Source organism: Helicoverpa armigera, chromosome 27 (assembly GCF_030705265.1).
Source record: "Helicoverpa armigera isolate CAAS_96S chromosome 27, ASM3070526v1, whole genome shotgun sequence".
Lineage (NCBI taxonomy): Eukaryota > Metazoa > Arthropoda > Insecta > Lepidoptera > Noctuidae > Helicoverpa > Helicoverpa armigera.
The window spans coordinates 5,967,238-5,986,853 of record NC_087146.1 but is presented as its reverse complement, the minus strand read 5'-3'; the positions used below and the strand labels follow the sequence as shown (position 1 = coordinate 5,986,853).

The 19,616-nt window shown below is 37.7% G+C and overlaps 1 protein-coding gene across 4 annotated transcripts in view; it reads left to right on the top strand.

Moving 5' to 3' along the window:
* Positions 1-1,228: 1,228 nt before the first annotated feature.
* Positions 1,229-19,616, top strand: part of LOC110374901 (uncharacterized) — a 31,067-nt gene continuing 12,679 nt past the window's right edge. For 3 of the 4 annotated variants that reach the window (XM_064042207.1, XM_064042209.1, XM_064042206.1), the window contains exons 1-11: positions 1,229-1,310; positions 1,698-1,772; positions 2,228-2,315; positions 2,661-2,771; positions 3,614-3,652; positions 4,238-4,317; positions 5,000-5,296; positions 5,801-5,859; positions 6,315-6,340; positions 18,367-18,472; positions 18,729-19,542. In XM_064042207.1, the coding sequence (XP_063898277.1) occupies positions 1,291-1,310; positions 1,698-1,772; positions 2,228-2,315; positions 2,661-2,771; positions 3,614-3,652; positions 4,238-4,317; positions 5,000-5,296; positions 5,801-5,859; positions 6,315-6,340; positions 18,367-18,472; positions 18,729-19,542 (1,715 nt within the window). In that variant the 5' untranslated portion in view covers positions 1,229-1,290. The remainder of the gene's footprint in view (positions 1,311-1,697; positions 1,773-2,227; positions 2,316-2,660; positions 2,772-3,613; positions 3,653-4,237; positions 4,318-4,999; positions 5,297-5,800; positions 5,860-6,314; positions 6,341-18,366; positions 18,473-18,728; positions 19,543-19,616) is intronic. The other variant, XM_064042208.1, reaches the window with a different exon arrangement.

The window sequence follows — 19,616 nt, the reverse complement described above, 5'->3', positions numbered from 1 at the left end:
GTACAAAAATACGCAAAAACTAATAAGGAGAGAAACAAGACCGAACTCAGATAAACAGCCTACACTAGACAGAGTTCTAATGCTGATTGTCCGTGAGTGAAAGCTTCTGGTCGAGTAGTTATTTGTCCGATTTCGGTTACTTGTGATTTCAAGATAGTCAAAATACATGAACGAAAAACCATCTGCTAAGCGTTTTTCCGACTACACTACTAAGTGACTCAAAACGACTTTGGTTCCTTGTTTACATGGAGCGTCTACCTATCTGATCTCTTCAACCCAGTTACCAGAATAACTCAATATCCCTTGATAAGTCTTCCTATCAGACTTTCTGCGGGTTTTAACAACCCGTAAAGACTGCTAAAGATGTTCAACTGACAACCTACTAACGTGCCTTCCAAAACCCATTTTTAAACAGATCATATCGCCTCTGCTTATCACGACTTGTAACCTTATAGCAATAGAAAATGTACTTAAAGTATAACTCAAGATATAGGATCTAAGTGTCTTCATCAAACTTCGTTATTTCAATTTTGGAGGACTACGAATATACTTTTTACGTTTCTCACTGTTTACTTTTTTTTAACGACGTAAAAAATCATCAAATGCCCCCTCCCGCTGTGGGTTAGCAGCGGTGAGGGAGTGTCAGACTCTTACTGACTAAAAACCGTCGTGTTCCGTCGTAGTCCGCGTATGTACCAGCGCCGCGGTAACTCTTTCGAACAACCCGCAGCCCCGGCAGGACCCGCAGCCCCGGCAGGCTCTAATTTTTATGTACAGACAAAATAGTATTTACACTAAAACTGAAACAGGCCAAGTGCGAGTCGGACTCGCGCACGAAGGGTTCCTTACCATTATTTCTAAAACGAACAAAAAAATCACGTTTGTTGTATGGGAGCCCCCCAAAATATATATTTAATTCTACTTTTGAGTATTTGTTGTTATAGCGGCAACAATAATTCATCATCTGTGAAAATTTCACCTCTCTAACTGTCAAGGTTCATGAGATAGAGCCTGGTGACAAACGGATGGACGGACAGACAGAGGAGCGAAAACAATAGGGTCCCGTTTTACCCTTTGGGTGCATAGGCATATTAAGGACATAGGTTATTTTTTATTTGGGTGCGGAAATGAGCTCTTTTGGAATGTAAGCAGAACTACGTTACATAACTAGTTCGTCATATCCATAAAAATCATCCATAAAATCCTTCTTTAACTTGAATACCAACCTTTTTGCTACCAGAAACGCCATTAAATAACTTAAAAAAGTAACTTCCAAATGTCATAACGAATATGGGAATAAGTACAAATAGGTAAGAGTTTTCTTTTGCTATCTTTTACAAGAAAAGATTAGGTAAGTGACATTCATTTTGAAAATTTTCAGAAGTGTCCGTGGTTTGTATTGTGATGGTCCAAAGCAGTTGAAATATATTTTGTTCCTTAGTTTGTGTTGTCATGTTGAATCCCCTAACAAGCTTTAGTGTCAGAGTTTTCTAAAATCAGCCTGATGGCTAGGGCACATATCTCGTGGTGTACTCGCTGTAGCAAACAGTAACACATTGCGCGCGAACATTACTAACATGGCCGCGACACTGCAGCTAGCTGTGGACTCGCGCCGTAGCTTACATATTTTTGGTGTAGGTTCTTAGGTAAAAAGTATGTAGAAACGCAAAATATTGAAATAAGTAGGTTTGTTTCAGCCATGAAAAGATCGATAAAGAAACCCAATCACCGCTGTTGAAGATATTTAAAGAAATTATGACGAGGGAGAAAGAGTAAGATATTGTTCGTTATTTCTATCATCATCTCCCGAGCCTTTTCCCAACTATGTTGGGATCGGCGTCCAATCTAACCGGATGCAGCTGAGTACCAGTATGCCACAAGGAGCGACTGCCTATCTGATCTCCTCAACCCATTTACCCGGGCAACCCGATACATTTCTAAAAATCTACACTGTCTATAGGTACTTACTAATATTGTAAATCTTAAGAGTTATTCACTGTTATATGATAGTCCATTTACCGAAGAAAGCCGTAGGCTACAATTTTTGGTTTGCGGTTCCCACAAAAAGCCTTTGAAATCATGGCTGGGATACAGTCTCTTGAATCAGCCAAACCTAAAATAGACACACTAGACACATAGGATGTCCCTTTTGACTTTAATGAAATGCTGAGAATCACTCTCTTATAACTGTTAAGTCTGTAAATTTTAAGAAACATGTGTTTTCCAGTGATCCCGAAAAAAGAAATCTCCTTACGGAGCACAAAGAAGATAAAAAGAGACGACAATATTCCGGATCCAGAAGCAAAACTGATCGAGTGAGTATGACAGAGCTATTTACAAGTGTATAGGTCCACATTATTCTTCTAACTGTGCCTGACCTCTATACGGTGGTGTCAGATTGCCCTGTGAGTGCACCTGTGTCTGCGCAAATGCTCGTGCACTATAATATGTTCTGCGCAGCTGGCTGATCTCACTAGAGAGAACAGTCGCTGTGACTAACAATAGGTCTTCAGGCCATTATATATTTTTTATCTTTATCATAGAACTGTCGAACTGTCCCCAATTTGCGGTTGTTCATCTTGTGTTTTCGGTTCGTTAATCGTCATTTTCTGCAAGCAGCTTCGTTTTTAAATAATTTTCAACTTTGCAACTTCTTGCAGAGATCCTGTGAATCGAGCAGCTCAGAACATCGCAAAAGAAGTGGACAGCAGCACGTTTACAAGTCCTCGTCCACGGAGCACAGAGACTTCAAGCCCAGGACTCAGAGCATAGTAATATACTTCATATTATTTCTATCCATCATCATCAGCCTTTGTATCGTCCCACTGCTGGGCTGCGGCCTCCTCTCACACAGAAAGATTCAGCATTAATCACCATGTGCACTCAATGCGGATTAGATTTGCGGGGGTCAGATAGGGCAGTCGCTCCTTGTAAAGCACTGGTACTCAGCTACATCCTGTTAGACTGGAAGCCGGCCTCGTAGTTGGGAAAAAGGCTCGGAGGATGATGCTCAATGCAGATAAGTCTTGCGACGAGAAAGAATAGACATGAAACCAAGAGTGTATTAAGTATGAATGTGGATAGATAGAGGAAGATGGAAGATATGGATTGTCTGATAGATGACATGATTAAGAGAGTGAATGTTAGTATGATGAGTGACAGAGAGGAATGAAAGCGGAAAACATATTACGCTGACCAGAAATAAGATGGGACACTCTAAGGAGAGCCTAGCCTACACATATGTTTTGGGTAATAATATCAGCAACTTGGGTTGTACATGACTAAGTAAACTATGTGTATGTTACTTGTGAGATGACGGCAGATAGAAGAGTATGGAATGAGAAAACATGATGCGCCGACCACAAATAGAATTGGGATAAGGCAGGAGGATGCAGTGAGACAGAATGTCTGAAAACCATTGTTTTATCAACATTCCGTGGGATCTACTATCCGTATCGAGATAAAACATTACCTATGTTAATCAGAAAGAATGTAGTTTTACAAAAGTGAAAGATTTTTCAAATAGTTTTGGAGCCTTTCAACAGTCAAACAACAAATGTTTCCTATTTATTATATTAGTAATATAGATAACATATCTGTTTCGTTGTTACAGCCTTACCAAAGTGAAAAGAAAGACAGTTGGTGGTTCTGGGTTAGTTACTTTCATCATCATCATCATCATCATCATATCATCACTAGGACCATTACAGCTTAAGATCCTCCATCATCACCTTCCGAGCCTTCTCCCAACTATGTTGGGGTCCGCTTCCAGTGTAACCTGAGGCAGCTGAGTACCAGTGCTTTATATATAGCGACTGCCTGCCTGACCTCCTCTAGCCAGTTACCCGGGCCACCCAATACCCCTTGGTAAGACTGGTTGTCAGACTCATGCTACCCGTAACGACTGCCAATGACAAACATTAAAAGCCTTACTACAAAAAGTTAAACATCTGTTGAACACTTGTCTAAAAAAGGTGTGGCTGCAAAATGGACCTTATTTCAACGTTATAATCGGACATTTTTTAGACAAGTGTTCAACAGACGTTTAAAAGTTTTTGTGGTACGACGGTAAAACTGTCAGCTGCATCCGGTTAGACTGGAAGCCGACCCCAACATATTTGGGAAAAGGCTCTGGAGATGATGATGTGACGAGGCAGTCCAACATGTTCATAAAAATCCATGATTATTTTCCATCCTCTCGACTTGTTTTTGACACTATACTAACGCAGAAAGACAGTCTTTCTATTCCCAGCAAAATACCAGAGAGCCTACGAAGAAACCACCGCCTGAAGAAACATGCTCGTGTGTGTCTTGCGCGTGAGTTGATTTTCATTAACTTTTGAACCTCGTCCTCAATGAGAATCAGCAAACACCAGTAGGACTTATCAGGGTCAAGGCCTGCCGGGGCTGCGGAATAGTTCGAAAGAGTTACCGCGGCGCTGGTACATAAAGGGCTTCAGAAGGAACATAACGGGTTTTAGTCAGTAAGAGTCTGACACTCCCTCACGCTGCACCTACAGTAGGGGTCATTTGATGATTTCCGCGTCGGAATCGCTCTATGGGTCTTAGAAATTTTCACAAATTAGCCCGGAGTCTGCAAGTTGGTGATTGATTCACCCATGCATCGGAGAGCACTTTAATGTCGACCCTTCTTCTTTCTTGTATTAAAAAAAAGTAACTTGAGCTACTTTACGACAAGTTGCATCTTGTAAGTACCTCTAAGTTTAACGATAACTGAAGTTGTCATATCGCTGATTTGATCAATGGGTGCCAAGTACACGGCTTGTAATCATTATATGGGTCACATTGTGTAATCAAAACCTTCAAAATTTACTTAGCCGTTTTGGGGAAATCTAACAGCTACGCTACCATAGACAAACCCACACAACTGATTCTCGTTACCCTCTTCTTGCATCAGGTTAAAAACACCACCATCTTTTATAAATTTTTAAATTCGCCACTGCATTTCCTGACAGATTAATACATACAGATATACTAGTTTCTGTAACAGACTCAAGAAAGTGGTGAGTACGGAGTACGCCTGCGTCATCTGTCTCCTTCTCCTGTTTACCATCACCATCGTTGTGGCCTTCCTCATCGTCTTCAAGAGCGTTCCCATGGGGGACAAAGAGTGCAAGTGCAAGACCACTACAACTACTACAACTACTACGTGCAAACCGACTACGACAACTTGCAAACCGAAGTGTATGTGTGATAGCGAGAGATTGAAGAGGAAGATTGAGATGCTCAATGAGAATAGGAAGGATATGATGATTGATGACTACAAAAAGAATGAGTAAGTTCTCTTTATTTGTTTAATATGTAGCTGATTAGAACCTGTTTGAAAACATATCTGGATAAGAAGTATAAAATACTAGCTTCCGCCCACGGCTTCGCCCGCGTCGAGTTCGGTTATATCGCATTTCAAAGAGAACTCTTCAAAAGTTCGGGATAAAATCCTATGTTCTTTCTCAAGTTCAACTCTATCTCTGTACCAAATTTTGTTAAAATCAGTTCAGTGGTTTAGACGTGAAAACGTAACAGACAGACAAACAGAGTTAATTTCGCATTTATAATATTAGTAAGGATTTGCTTCTGCCAGCTGAGGAGATCTGATAGACAGTCGCTCCTTGTAAAACACTAGTACTCAGCTGCATTTTAGAAGCCAACTTTGTTAGGAAAAAGGTAGGCAGATGATCATTTACGATTTACAATTAATTAGTATATTCCCGACATAAGTATTGGACGTATTAAGTGACTTCAATGGCTGATAAAAATTAATATAAACCTTTTTTTTCAGGAAAAAATACGATGATCCGTTGTCCAAGCAATATGGTATCCCGGGCGTGGCTGGAATAGGTACGTTATTTAACAAATAGGTCTAAACATAGTAAAGAAAGATGAGCGGAGGTACCGTAACGGAAACCCAAGCGGGGCACAGTAGGGCCAAGCCCTGCCGGGGCTGCGGGATTGTTCGAAAGAGTTACCGCAGCCTTAGTACATAAAAGGCCTACGACGGAACACGACGGTTTTTAGTCGGTAAGAGTCTGACACTCCCTCGCCGCTGCTAACCCACAGCGGGAGGGGTCATTTGATGATTTTTGACGTCGTTAAAAAAAAAGATGATGTTGGTATCCCTCCTTATACCAACCTTTTGAAACTGTGGCTCTGTCATTTGCATATGTTGCGTTACATTATATTATTAATAGTTATTTTGGCGGTCGTTACGGGTAGTCAGAAGACAGACAATCTGTCTTAAAAAACTGTTTGGATTTAGCAACAATTTTTATGAAATATATGATTTTTGCTTTCAGATTTCGGACCAAGTTTTCGTGAATTGGTAAGTGATTTTATTTTTGTAAAAAATGTTAAGTCTTTTATATTGTCACTCAGTGGATACCACAGGATGGCCACCGCAGACGTGGTAGGCCCCGGAAGAGGTGGCGTGACGATTTGGACGCCTACAACCCTGACTGGTGGGAGCACTCTAAGGATCGAGAGGTGTGGAGTTGATGAGGAGGCTGTTGCCCAGCAGTGGGACAATAAAGGCTAAGAAAAATTGTAATATAAACAAGTTAACTATATTAACTTAGAAAAAAATATCTAGTAAGTTTTCAACGTTAGGTTTTTTAAACTACCAATTATTTCACCTCACAACAAAAATATACCATAGCAAAAATACAAAAAACTACCCATAGATACATAAATCGATCACTAAAGTCAAACGCAGTAAACTCAAATCCTACCATTACTCTCAATAGCGTCACCAATTCCCCTTGGTGTTGCCACTAAATAAATAACACGTTTCATGGTAGTTTTGGGAATGATTTTTCACAATCAGTTGGTATGGTTTTTTGTGGTCTGTGTTTTGTTAAAAGATAGGAGACTTGTTTAGGTGCTATCGCTTGATTTAGAAGTAGGTAATTTGAATATGAAAAATAAGAATTAGTATATGATTAAAGTATATAGGTCGTAGGTATATGTGGGGTTTCGAAAAAGACAAAAATTACGTATTTATTTTAACCGTCTTCCTAAAATTGAGATTGTTCTTTATATTAGGATATTTATATTTTGTAAGGTTTCGTTTCTTAAAACAGGGACCCTTATAAGGTCACTTTGTATGATCGCTATTTTTTGAATAGACATTATGAGTAAGAGAATAGTTACATTATTTTTTGGGACTAGAAGCTACATTGTCAAAAAGTAATCTCATCAATACATAAGCTATCTACTCTGAAAGCTTTTTACAAGTTGGTCGAGCAGTTCCTTAGAAATGCACATTTTAACAAACATCTTCTCAACTTAATAATATTAGTACAGATAACTTGCAATATTAGTATGTTTGACCTATATATTGCAAGCAAGTCGGTCCCCTTGTAACTGTGGTATTGAAATCAACCCTCAGTTTAGGGTGACAGACAGACTGATGTAGTGAGCATGTTTTGTATTGGCCGTTGTTATATTGTTATTAAATCGGATTAAGTTACTTTTTTTGAAAGTTAGGACTGGTGTTATGGCTGCTGTTAAAAACCTAGCGTTCTCATTGTTGAAAAAAATTAAGGAGATTTTTTTTTGTTTCGGATGTCTTTGAACTTCCAGTGTGCTCAAGTAGTTGCTGTTGTTATAATATCGCAGCGCTATTTATTCTTTGAAAGGTTTCACTATTTTTTAATTAAGCGTTGTGAGCGCCTACACTTGGATGCTAACTGATGGGTGGACTGCTCTTTATTGCAATAGGAATAAAAAATCGCTTATTGATAAAATGGCCAGAACTTAGTCGAAAATTATTTATAGGTACAAAAAAGTTCAGTTTCAACACAAATTCAACTCGTACAGTCGTAGACTGATGTGGCAAGAAAACTATCTGATGTCCTTCTCCCGGGTCTAAGCTATCTCCCTTCCAAGATTTATCTTTATCGGTCCAGCCGTTTACGCGTGATGGCGTCACCATAAAGAACATAGCGATAAATTATTTATTTTTTATTTTTACGCCAACGCTCTCCATCCAAACTACCCTTAGTCTCATCATCGCAGCCTCTCTGTATTGCATCTCCCTTTGTCTCACTGATGTATTACTGCGCTTTGAGACTTAAAATATTACCTAGCTCATTGTCTAGACTGGACTGTAGACTGTAAGTAGGCACGATAATTGTGAGGATGACGGTTAGATAATTTTTTGTTGAAACTTGTGGTTAGCAGTAAATCTCAAAAATTCCAAATTATCTAATTAAGAGCAGGAGGTTAGTTTGAGATTAGATATTGGCTTGGCATAAGCTCCATGCAAATTGTGTCAAGTAATCTCAAGACAATGGATAGATCAGTTATAGAAATCCACAGTAAATAGGAAACATCAACGGGTTCATCAATCTTAAGGTTAAACAACACTTGCGGTCCGTGTGACCAACCTCCGAGTCTTTTCCCAACTATGTTGGGGTCGGCTTCCAGTCTAACCGGATTCAGCTGAGTACCAGTGTTTTACAAAGAGCGACTGCCTATCTGACCTCCTCAACCCAGTTAGCCGGGCAACCCGATACCCCTTGGTTAGACTGGCGTCGAACTTACTGGCTTCTGACTACCCGTAATGACTGTCAAGGATGTTCAATGACAGCCGGGACCTACAGTTTAACGTGCCATCCGAAACACAGTCATTGGTGTCCAAGATATACTTAGAAAGTACATACAAGCTTAGAAAAGTTGCATTGGTACTTGCCTGACCTGGGATCGAACCCGCGCCTGTGTGACCATCTTGTCATAGCAAGTTTCGGAAGCCTCCTAGAAATAGTTGGTCCGAGCTGTCGTTTGAATGTCTTAAGCAGTCAGAAACCAGGTCTCATCCCAGTCGTACTAAGTGTTACGGGGTTATCCGGGTAACTGGGTTGAGGAGTAAAATTAGACAGTCCTAGGCCATCAATAAGCACATTTAAAATAATAGAAGAATCTGAGTTCTGACTAGTGAAAAATTAGGTACTGTCATAGATCTACAAATAAAAGTCACGTACCTTTATAATCTCTTTAAAACAATGGTGACCCATCTACAAAACAACCGCGGTAAGCAAAGCTTAACCATGATCCATTCGACAGTTACGTAAAAAACTTTGGGTCCCTTTTAAACGTCACCCATGGGAACTTAATTAAGTGATCTATTCCTACCAAGAAAATACCGTAAGTTCACCCTAAGAAAAAAAACTTTAAAACGCCCATAATTCAAAATATAACACCATACACTATGGGGAACACATTTTATACTTAAGATTCTATGCAAAATTCATTTTGCAATCCCATTGATAAATATTACAAAGTTAACTTTGCTATTTTTTCTAAAAAACACTTTTAATATCAACCTTATATCTAGTTACACAAAGTTCAAAATATACCATCAACTTCGTTGTATTTTTGCCAAAGGAAATTCGACCTTATTGTTATAACGATAAGAGTTAAGTGTTCTTGTGTGGGGTGAATGTGTAAGTTGGTTTAAATATAAGCTACCCTCTAGAATGCGATAAATATTGAAACATTATGGTCCTAGGTACGAACAAGTCAATTGGTAAACGTCTTAAGTGTATATAGGATGTTTAAATTTAGTGAAACACTAATTTTATTTATTTAAAAGTCGTGGTGGCCTAGTAGGTAAAGAACCAACCTCTCAAGTATGAGTGAGTTCGAATCCAGGTCAGGCAAGTACCAATGCAACTTTTCTAAGATTGTATGGACTTGCTAAGTATATCTTGGACACCAATGACTGTGTTTCGGATGGCACGTTAAACTGTAGGTCCCGGCTGTCATTGAACATCCTTGGCAGTCGTTACGGGTAGTCAGAAGTCGGTAAGTCTGACACCAGTCTAACCAAGGGGTATTAGGTTGCCCGCGTAACTAGGTTGAGGTAAGATAGGCAGTCGCTCCATGTGGCACACTGGTACTCAGCTGCATCCGTTTACACTAGAAACTGACCCCAACATACTTAAAAAAGGCTAGGTACACATCTCACTCAAAACATTCTTCACTAAAACCCATCATTTTCTAACTGTATCACGTACAAAATCCAATTTAATAAGAAAACTTGTAAACCACACCCTGTATGTGTTAGGGCGACAACAAATCATGCTTGTCTGGGACACCTTAAGACTCGTCCCATGTGGATGAGCCCTAAATGATTTGTGGTCGCCCGACGCATATAACTCTTTTTTCTGTTGTTTGGATTTATTTGTAGTCTATTTATTTGGTAAGGGTGGAAATTGAAAAGCTGTAAAAAGGTGTGGTTTCCTTGTGTATGAGCAAAAGGTGTGGTATCAAAATCATAGGTTATTACTTCTCATGAATCAGTTACACGTTGTTATGCAATGTTAAAAGCTAGGTTTCACATGGAGCGACTATCTGATATCCTCAGCCCATTTATTGGGTACCACAAACTGGGTTCGTTATCTATCTATCTATTATTGTGTGTTTTGTTCATACATGGGCCACTACTATTTATTTTACCACACTTTAGAATACTTTACCCACACCATTCTTATTTCTCGCTGGTCACTTCAGACTACCCTCTAAAACGAGTGTTTAGTTACACAAGCGTTTAACAAGCCGATTTCTCGTGGTTTCTCCCGCGTTCCATGGAAACTACTGCCCGTACCGAGATAAATTATACCCTGTTACTCGGGAAGAGTGTAGCTTTCCAACAGTGCAACAATTTCAGATCAGTTCAGTAGTTTCAAAACTTTTAGGGTACAAACAAAAATGTAATACATGACCCACCCTTTTTCATTTTCTTCACCTATTTAAATCTACCACACTTTTTAACTACATTACCCACACCGCTCTTATCGCTCTACCGGTCATTTCAGACTATCAGACTACCTGCAAAACGAGTGTTTAGTTAGACGCACGTTTAAGGTGCACCGTGAATGGGACGTCTGGTCTGTTGCAAGTTGCAACACAAATGATGGGACACTTTATTTTTTTGATTTCCTCGTAATGTTGTGGTCGGGGAGTCGGGGAGAGTACTTATTGTGTTACTTTGATGGAAATATTTTTCTTTGGTTAAGTAAATATGTAATATATTTTTTGTTTATTAATTAGTCGAAAAATAAAATTACAGAGATGATTTCATTTAAATCAGTTCAATGGTCATGGCCACAGAGAGATAACCTTTGGTTACTTTTGAATTAAGTTATAAAATAGGAAAAAGATAAGAAAGAATACTATTAATATCAATATTTTTTTAATGATATAAAAAGTTCTCAGTTCTGTTTCGTCCAGTCTTGCCTAAAACTAATCTAAAGACGTACTAATTTAAAAGTAAATTTTGAAGTGACGAGTGAAAAGTAAATTTTAAAGTGAGTTTCAAAAGTTACTTTATTTAGTAACACAGTAGGGTAACAAAAGTCAATACTACGCTTTTAAATCGCTACAAAATGATATATTGATGTACTTTTAATATTACACCGTCGATGAAAAGCATATATTTTCCTCATTTCCATACGTGCACATTATAAAAACTCATACTTACATTATTATAATTTTATAAGGCTAAGATCCTAGCCCCCGTCTCTTAGCCTACAGTACATAGCGCTGAACACAAGTTGAACCGAGTTCGGACGACATTTTTTATACCTCGCCAACCCCTTTGTGTGGCGTAATGATAGTCTGATGTTTTTCATTGTTGTGGCAAAGCTATGAAAATATCAGTCCCGCCTGCCTTTTTGATGATTCCACAAGTTATTTTAAATGTAAATGTGTACATGGGTAAATGTGTTGTTATTGTAGTATAGATCATATACCTAGTTACTAATTAATTGTGCATGCTGGGATAAAATATAGCTAATGTTATTCGAGAAGAAGACTTTAGAAGAGTGAAAGAGATTTTAGTTTTTTTTTATTCTTATATATTCATTCTGTAAAAGTTACACAAAGTGTTCGCCAGCAGTTTCTGGAACTATTCTGCTTATCTGAATAAAGAGTCGACTTCCTCTATAAATGAGCTGTCTTACACTGAAACAATATTCAATCGCTCCATTAGTACCTGAAATCAGAATCACAAACTCTTCAGCTTTATAACATAAAAGTTTAAATATTTTACTAAACACATTCAAATTGTTCATTTCACCGACAACATTAACCACAGTTTTCTTAAAAGCACGCTCCACTATCAATTTTCAAACTAAACAGTTGTTTTCACGAAAAACTGCCACCAATATGGATCTAAGTAGTTCACAACCACATTTCACTCCCACAAGGTTTACCAACCATTCAAGTACTTATTGTACTTGTACAAACATTATACCTGTGTATACATATTTTATACATACGTATATACATTTATATATACATAAAACACTACTAACAAAGAGGTACGTCCGTCTGTCTGTCCACAACAATAGGATCCCTCGGGCACCTCGGAGATTAAAAAATTTCTTGTTGCTATCGTGATGAGAAAAAATTTCTAGATAGGTATACCTAGGTCTGGGTGGAAGATTTGGTATTATTATTTTTTTGTTTGGGTAAAAGGGTTTTTGAGATATAAAGTTATGTGTGCTTTTCGATCGTTAAGTTAATCAATGTATCAATAAGTTAAGTGGTCAAATTGAGTGTTTTTTTTTCGTGTAAAAGCAAAAAGGGAGGTTGTTGTAAGTTTGGCGGATATTGTGTGTTTGGTATCGTCGTAGCTTGGCAGTCGTTACGGGGTAGTCAGAAGCCAGAAAGTCTGACACCAGTCTAACCAAGGGGTATCGGGTTGCCCGGGTTACTGGGTTGAGGAGGTCAGATAGGCAGTCGCTTCTTGTAAAGCACTGGTACTCAGCTGAATCCGGTTAGACTGGAAGCCGACCACAACATGATTGGGAAAAGGCTCGGAGGATGATGATGATGGTATCGTCGTAGCTCTTGAATGGATGAACCTATTTGAATGATTTTTCTTAAGACGAATGCTAGTATTTTGCAACCATGTTTCATCGAAATTGGCTTAGCCGTTTTAAAGTTTATTAAAAATGCATAGGAATGGTTTAATGAAAACATTTTAATAAGATTTTTACATGTATCAAACCCTTAATAAGAAGTGCAACATTTACCTATTTCAAGATAATCCCATCTATAGGCCAACCTTACCAAGAGTTGCTTGACCTTATTATCGAACGACTGTTCCTCCGAACTACACATCCAATTAAATTAAAAACACACCTGTACTTACGACATAATTAAACAAAATAAATTGATCACCCCCTCTCTTTAAGACTCTATTTATAGTCGCTATAATTGCAAGGGTGGGGCGACGGGGCGAGGGGGTGATAGATATGCCATAAATACACTGTAATTACAATTTAGTGCCTCGTTGATCTAGCTGTCGCAAGCGCGGCTGCTGAGCACGAGGTCTGGGGTTCGATGCCCGAGTCGGGCCGCTTTGTGGGTTTTAAAAACTTTCACGAAGCAGCCCGGAGCCTGAAAGTTGGTGATTGATACACCCGTAAATGTCGGTCCTGCGCCTGATCTCTCTGGTCGTGGTGGACTGCTGTCCCATCGCGCTATGAGAGTGAAGGAATAGTGAGTGCGCCTGTGTTTACGCAAATGCTCGTGCACTATAATATTATCACCTGCGCAGTTGGCTTTTCTCCTTACATGAGAATAGCCGCGGTAGCCGATCATCGGCTAGGAGGACATCATCATCATTAATTACATCTTAATATACTGTCAGGTGCGACCTGCCGGGGCTGCGGGATTGTGCGAAAGAGTTACCGCAGCCCTGGTACATAAAGGGCTTAAGAAGGAACATGGCGGGTTTTAGTCCGTAAGAGTCAGAAACTCACAGCTGGATGGGGTCATTTGATGATTTCCCACTACAACACTTCAGAATACATTATTTCAGAAGCCAAAAAGTGTGCTCGGTGGCTAATGCCCGTTTTCACCTACAATCTCTTAACGTTTCTCTAACTAAGTGTCACTTAGAATAAGGGCTCCCCCAATAATAATTGCTATGAAATGCTATGCACTTAAACTTTGGTGATAACGAAATTCGTATTAAGTGTTCCCTAAATGCTCTTAAGGGATCCCTAAATTTAGGTATTTGTTGTTGAAAATGGGCATAAGTCAAAGCCAATCGATTAATCATAAGTTTAAGCAACGCGTGGTCGGTCCGTGGATGAGAGACCAAATAGTCATGACGATTCTTCGTGTTTCGGAAGGCACTATAAACTGGTGGGTCCTGGCTGTCATTTGAACATCTTTGGCAGTCGTTACGGGTAGTTAGAGGCTAGATAGTCTGACAACCAGTCTTACTACGGGGTATCATGTTACCGGGGTAACTGAGTTGAGGAGGTCAGATAGGCAGTCGCTCCTTGTAAAACACTGGTACTCAGCTGCATTCAGTAAGACTAGAAGCAGACCCCAATACATGTACCTAGTTATGTAGTTGGAGCAGACTCGGGAGATGAGTTTAAAAAAAATATTATTTTACAAAAATGTTGTCTCTGAGTTTGTTGTTTATTTCCGTAAAATATAAACAAACAAAATTATATCAAGACCTTCGTACGTTGAAAGGATTGGCAATTTTATTTTCTAGGGTGCGGTTCCACTGTTCAGTTTTAGTATAAGTCAAATTGTAATTGAACAAACAGGAATACATTATTATTATATTACATAATATTACACACTAATAATATAAAGAGGAAAACTTTGTTTGTTTGTTTGGTTGTAATGGATAGGTAAACTCAAAAACTACTAGACCGATTTTAAATATTCTTTCACCATTAGAAAGCTATATTATCAGCGAGTAACATAGGCTATATTCTATCCCGGTACGGGCAGTAGCTCAGTCTAGTATTATTATAAGAGACTAGTTTCTACCAGCAATTTCACTCACGTCCCACGGAAACTAATTCGCGCAATCGGATAGAATATAGCCTTTGTCACCTGGTGAAAGAATTTTTCGTTCAGCACTTTAAAAAATTAAACTAAAAATAATAATTCCTCTTTCTAATATTAGTTTTATTCAGACGGTTGGATTTGGATGGTATTTCAGGAAAGATGTTACAATTCGTAATTTTGTTCAGAATTAAGGAAATGTAAAAAAAATCAAGGGACGTTTCTGTAACGTTGAACAAGCAAACATTTTTCTCTTCAAAAATAATGTCTTCAAAAATCCTCTTCTAATTAATATAGTTTAGATTACATAAATATATCCTACTCAAATACTTACATAAAAAAATCTGCAGACAGTGTGATAATTTCTGTACCAAACTATCATTTTCTCAATTACAAATTATATTAATTTCCTTCAATCGCTTTCACTGAAACCCAACCAACCCCCAACTGGCAAGAAAACCGTGGAAAACAATTACTCTCTCAATATGTTACTGCTGACTCTATCTCGCTCTCCACTGAGCAGAGTGAGCGAGACGGAGAATGATTTAGCTCGACGCCCGTCACATGTTCTTAATGACCGGTTAATATAGACGATTTTGTTAAGGGAAAGTGTGTTTCAAAATGTATATTTTAGTTGCTAAGAATTTTCTTTGAGGAAAAGGAATATTTGAGAGTTAATGTGGGTAGATGCGAGTCGACGTTTCTCAGTGATAGACAAAGGTAAAGTTATTTTTTTTAAACTAATATCACAAACGAAAATAAATGCCAAAACGAATCCCTTCGATAAATGTGCTTCGTAATACAACGGTTTACATGATTCAATTGAAATATGAATACGGGGATAGTTTGATAGTAGCAACAGGGTAAAATATATTTTAAATCACAACAAAAACGATGGAAATTCTGAAAATATTACCTTCAAGAGACTAAAACATATTTTTTTCTCCGATGTAGGTAATATTGGAAACTGTATATCTACACCTATTAATGTAATTTTTATAGTGTCTACAAAAGTATGAAAATTTTAAATAGATTAATCGACGAAGCAAGACACTCTGAATTCCACTTTTGGCATTTATAATGCAATGTGTACTCTAAATAAATAAAATAAAACTCATTTTCAACAAAAAATCAATTTCACTTTAATCCATTATGGTATCGAAATAAACTAAGAATTCAAGATTTCCTCACTAACTTCCCCTTAACAAAATCCACACGAGTTAATACGCAAAGTTAATTCGGAACTGTGTTTTAACTGAACAAAGTTTCGGGTCAGCGCTTAACTGTAACTTAATATTAATCAGTTAACAATATAAGTGATCGCCATTATTGTTATAATCTTACGTTTTAAACGTGTGTGTTTCCGGGTTTTCTTCGAAGTGTTTGTTTGTAGAAACTTTGGTAAAATTTAATTTTAAGTGAAATGTGTTGTTTGTTTTGGGAGTATGGATGCAGTATTTTGTTAAGTTTTAATTTATTGTGTTTAACGTAGAAGTAATGAAGTAGCTTCCACGTGGTTTTATCTATGTCCTGGGGGTATTACTTCGCGTACAAAAAGTAGTCTATAGCTTTCCTTGATAATCGTCAGACCAGGAGTTCTTGTTAGTAGCGCATTTAAACGAACATCCACCCCCTTCTTATTTAGGCAGTCTATCCATCTTTTCCTCTCTATAATAATCTCAAATATCAACGCTAATTCGGAGTTAGCGAGTTAGTATATTTAAACTTTTCCATGTGGAGTTTATTATGCTTTTTACTGTCATGAAAAATGTATATTGACGAGATGATAATGCATTTATTATAAGTATAAAAAAAATACTGTATTCAATATTACATTAATTGTAGTTTGTAGTTAAAGGCTTTAACTGTATCATAGACTATAAATATAGCGGTAATTTTTAAAAGTAACCATAAAGCTTGTCTAGAAAATAAACCCGAGACCACAGCGTTATTATTATTGTAAATTACTTCGAACTGTCGCAACGCAAATTGCTTTTTAAAAGTAAGTCGCTTTTAATAGAGTAGACAGGAAATGGAGTATCAACTGCTATACTATAAGTTAGAGTGCTTACAATGGTTGACTCTCATCATCATCCTCCGAGCCTTTTCCCAATCATGTTGGGGTCGGCTTCCAGTCTAACCGGATGCAGCTGAGTACCAGTGCTTTACAAGAAGCGACTGCCTATCTGACCTCCTCAACCCAGTTATCCGGGCAACCCGATACCCCTTGGTTAGACTGGTGTCAGACTTACTCTAATATAAGTAATTATAAAGCATAATGACAATTTTATAACAAGAGAACTAAATTTTTATTTGGAATAGAGAAACAAGTGTTTGTTACGATCATTCTTTTAACTTACATATTATAATCTCATCGTCTTGTCCTGACTTAGAATTTTTTTCCCCAAATATGTTGGGGTCGGCCTCCATTTTAACCGGATGCAGCTGAGTACTGTTTTGCTATTTGTGACTGCATGTCTGTTAATATCAACATTTCTTATCTCTAGTAGATCATAAGATAGATAAGCAATTAAAACCCATCATTAGTAATGCAATTTTTTAATTGTCAATACGGAAGCAATTATCATTATTTTTTAAATACCTATCTACATAATTTTTCAGAGCTAAAAATACAGCACCCAATTCAAGGCCTGAAAACTTAGAATTTTATTGTTTATTTATTTATTAGGATTGCCAACAGGAGTCAACACAAGTACATAATTTATGTCATTTTATAGTTTAGGTTAAGTGTGCGCTCCCAATTACAGGCGACCACGTCATTTACATGCAATCCATAAATATTGCTAAAACTACATTATTTAAATAACTATTTTATACCAAACCTAGTCTCTCCATTCACACCATCCTCTTTGTCCCAGCTTAGTTAGTTAACCCTGCGAACGCCTACAAACGGTACCGTTACTCAAACTGTCCCGCGTACCACCTGGGCACTTTTAAATATACCCTGACATATTTATTGCAAGGGTTAATAACACAAAGTACCCCCTTTCACGGTGCTAATGGGCCCCAGCATTTTGGGGTTAATTGACCGACTTATAAATAAGTTGTAAGTTTTTGGCTGAAATTTTTATTGTTATGTATTTTTTGGTAATTGTTTTAAACAGTCAGTAAGTCTGATACCAGTCTAAGGGGTATTGGTAACTGGGTTGAGAAGGTTAGATTGGCAGTCGCTATTAGAAAATAGTAAATACTTCTTTTCTTTCGCGTCGATGACATGTCTTATAGTGAGACTACACTTTGTCAGCCCAATATGCCGCCACAGCGAGAGCCCGGCCAGTTGCTAAATATATAAAAAAAACATATAATTAATAATTCGTTTTGGTAACCTGAAGTTTGAAAACTTTTTGAACAAGATTGACCTTGGTTTTCGGCTTAATCTTGACTTTGTCATCAACTATTACTTTTACCTCTTTACTTGACTTTGATACCAAGTCTTGATAATTAACTTCTGTCTTATTGTTCACAAGTCTTGATAATTAACTTCTGTCTTATTGTTCCCAGAATTCCTTAGAAGAGTCGGATAGTAAGATGTCAAGTGAGATCGACTGGTCGAACGTTCTGGATTCCGACAAGAATACAGACTTTCAGAGTGCTGAAAAACTAAGAGGTTTGATATGAGCCAAGTGATTTATTACTCTAGGGTGTTAGTGATAGAGCTTAATTTTCTTTGTAGCTTTAAGGATTTATACACCTAAATGGTATTTTTGCTGAGGTATTTAGATATTTATTTCGTTGTACTATTATTCTAAAATATTCTTAAGATGTCCCTAGATTTTGTTTAAATGTAAAGTACCTACGTAAAACCTCTTTCTAGTTTTGATTCATTTTGCGCCCTTTCATATTCATCCCACTTCCTATTCCAGAATTCTACAAGAAACTAGTTCAAACAGATGCAAAAATAAAAACGCTAAAAAGACTCAGCGTACAAAATGACCCACCGTACATCGATGACGATTTTATGGCAAAACCTCCTGAAAGGGCCAAGAGGTCACTCAAAATCAACAAACACCCACCACGCTATGTCATCAGGCATAGAAGATCAGTCTTTAATAAACACCATAATATTAATGAGAAAAGAAAAGCAAACGGCACAAGAATGAAAAGATTTGGCGCCGACCCTGAAGAACCAACAGGCTTTGTTATAGAAAAGAAGAAACTTATAGTACAATACAAACCAGTAGCTAAAACGAAACTACCAGTGAAAAAGTGTTCGCACGCACCAAAAGACCAAATTTCACACACACATGAGAATCAGCTAAAACATCCTTTTTACAAAAATACTCAACGACTAGACGAGTTACTAGATAGGTTTTTGAATAAGAATCTACCTGAACTAATGACTGATCCTTTTGGTTTAGACACGCTTTTCAATAAAGACAAAGAAAATAAACTTTGTAAACATCCGAATCCTGCGAAAAATGTTAATATTATTGGTAGAGATCAGCTGGTTGATCAGATACCAAAACCGAGGCTGAAATATAAGAAGGTGAATGTAGTTGAAGATAAAATGGGTACACAGTCGGCAGATCTGGTGAAGATGCTGAAGCCAGAAGCTTCGACACAGTATGAGAAGGCATTCTATAATCATGAAGCTGAAATGATGGGACAAGAGAAACAGAAGATTGTCACTTCTAGTCCTAGTGACTTTGAAGTTTTGCTCAGTGTTTCGACAATTATGTAAGTATTAGTAGAATAAGTTTTCATAGACAGTTTGAAACTAATGACTAAGAAACAGCCGCGGTTGATCATAG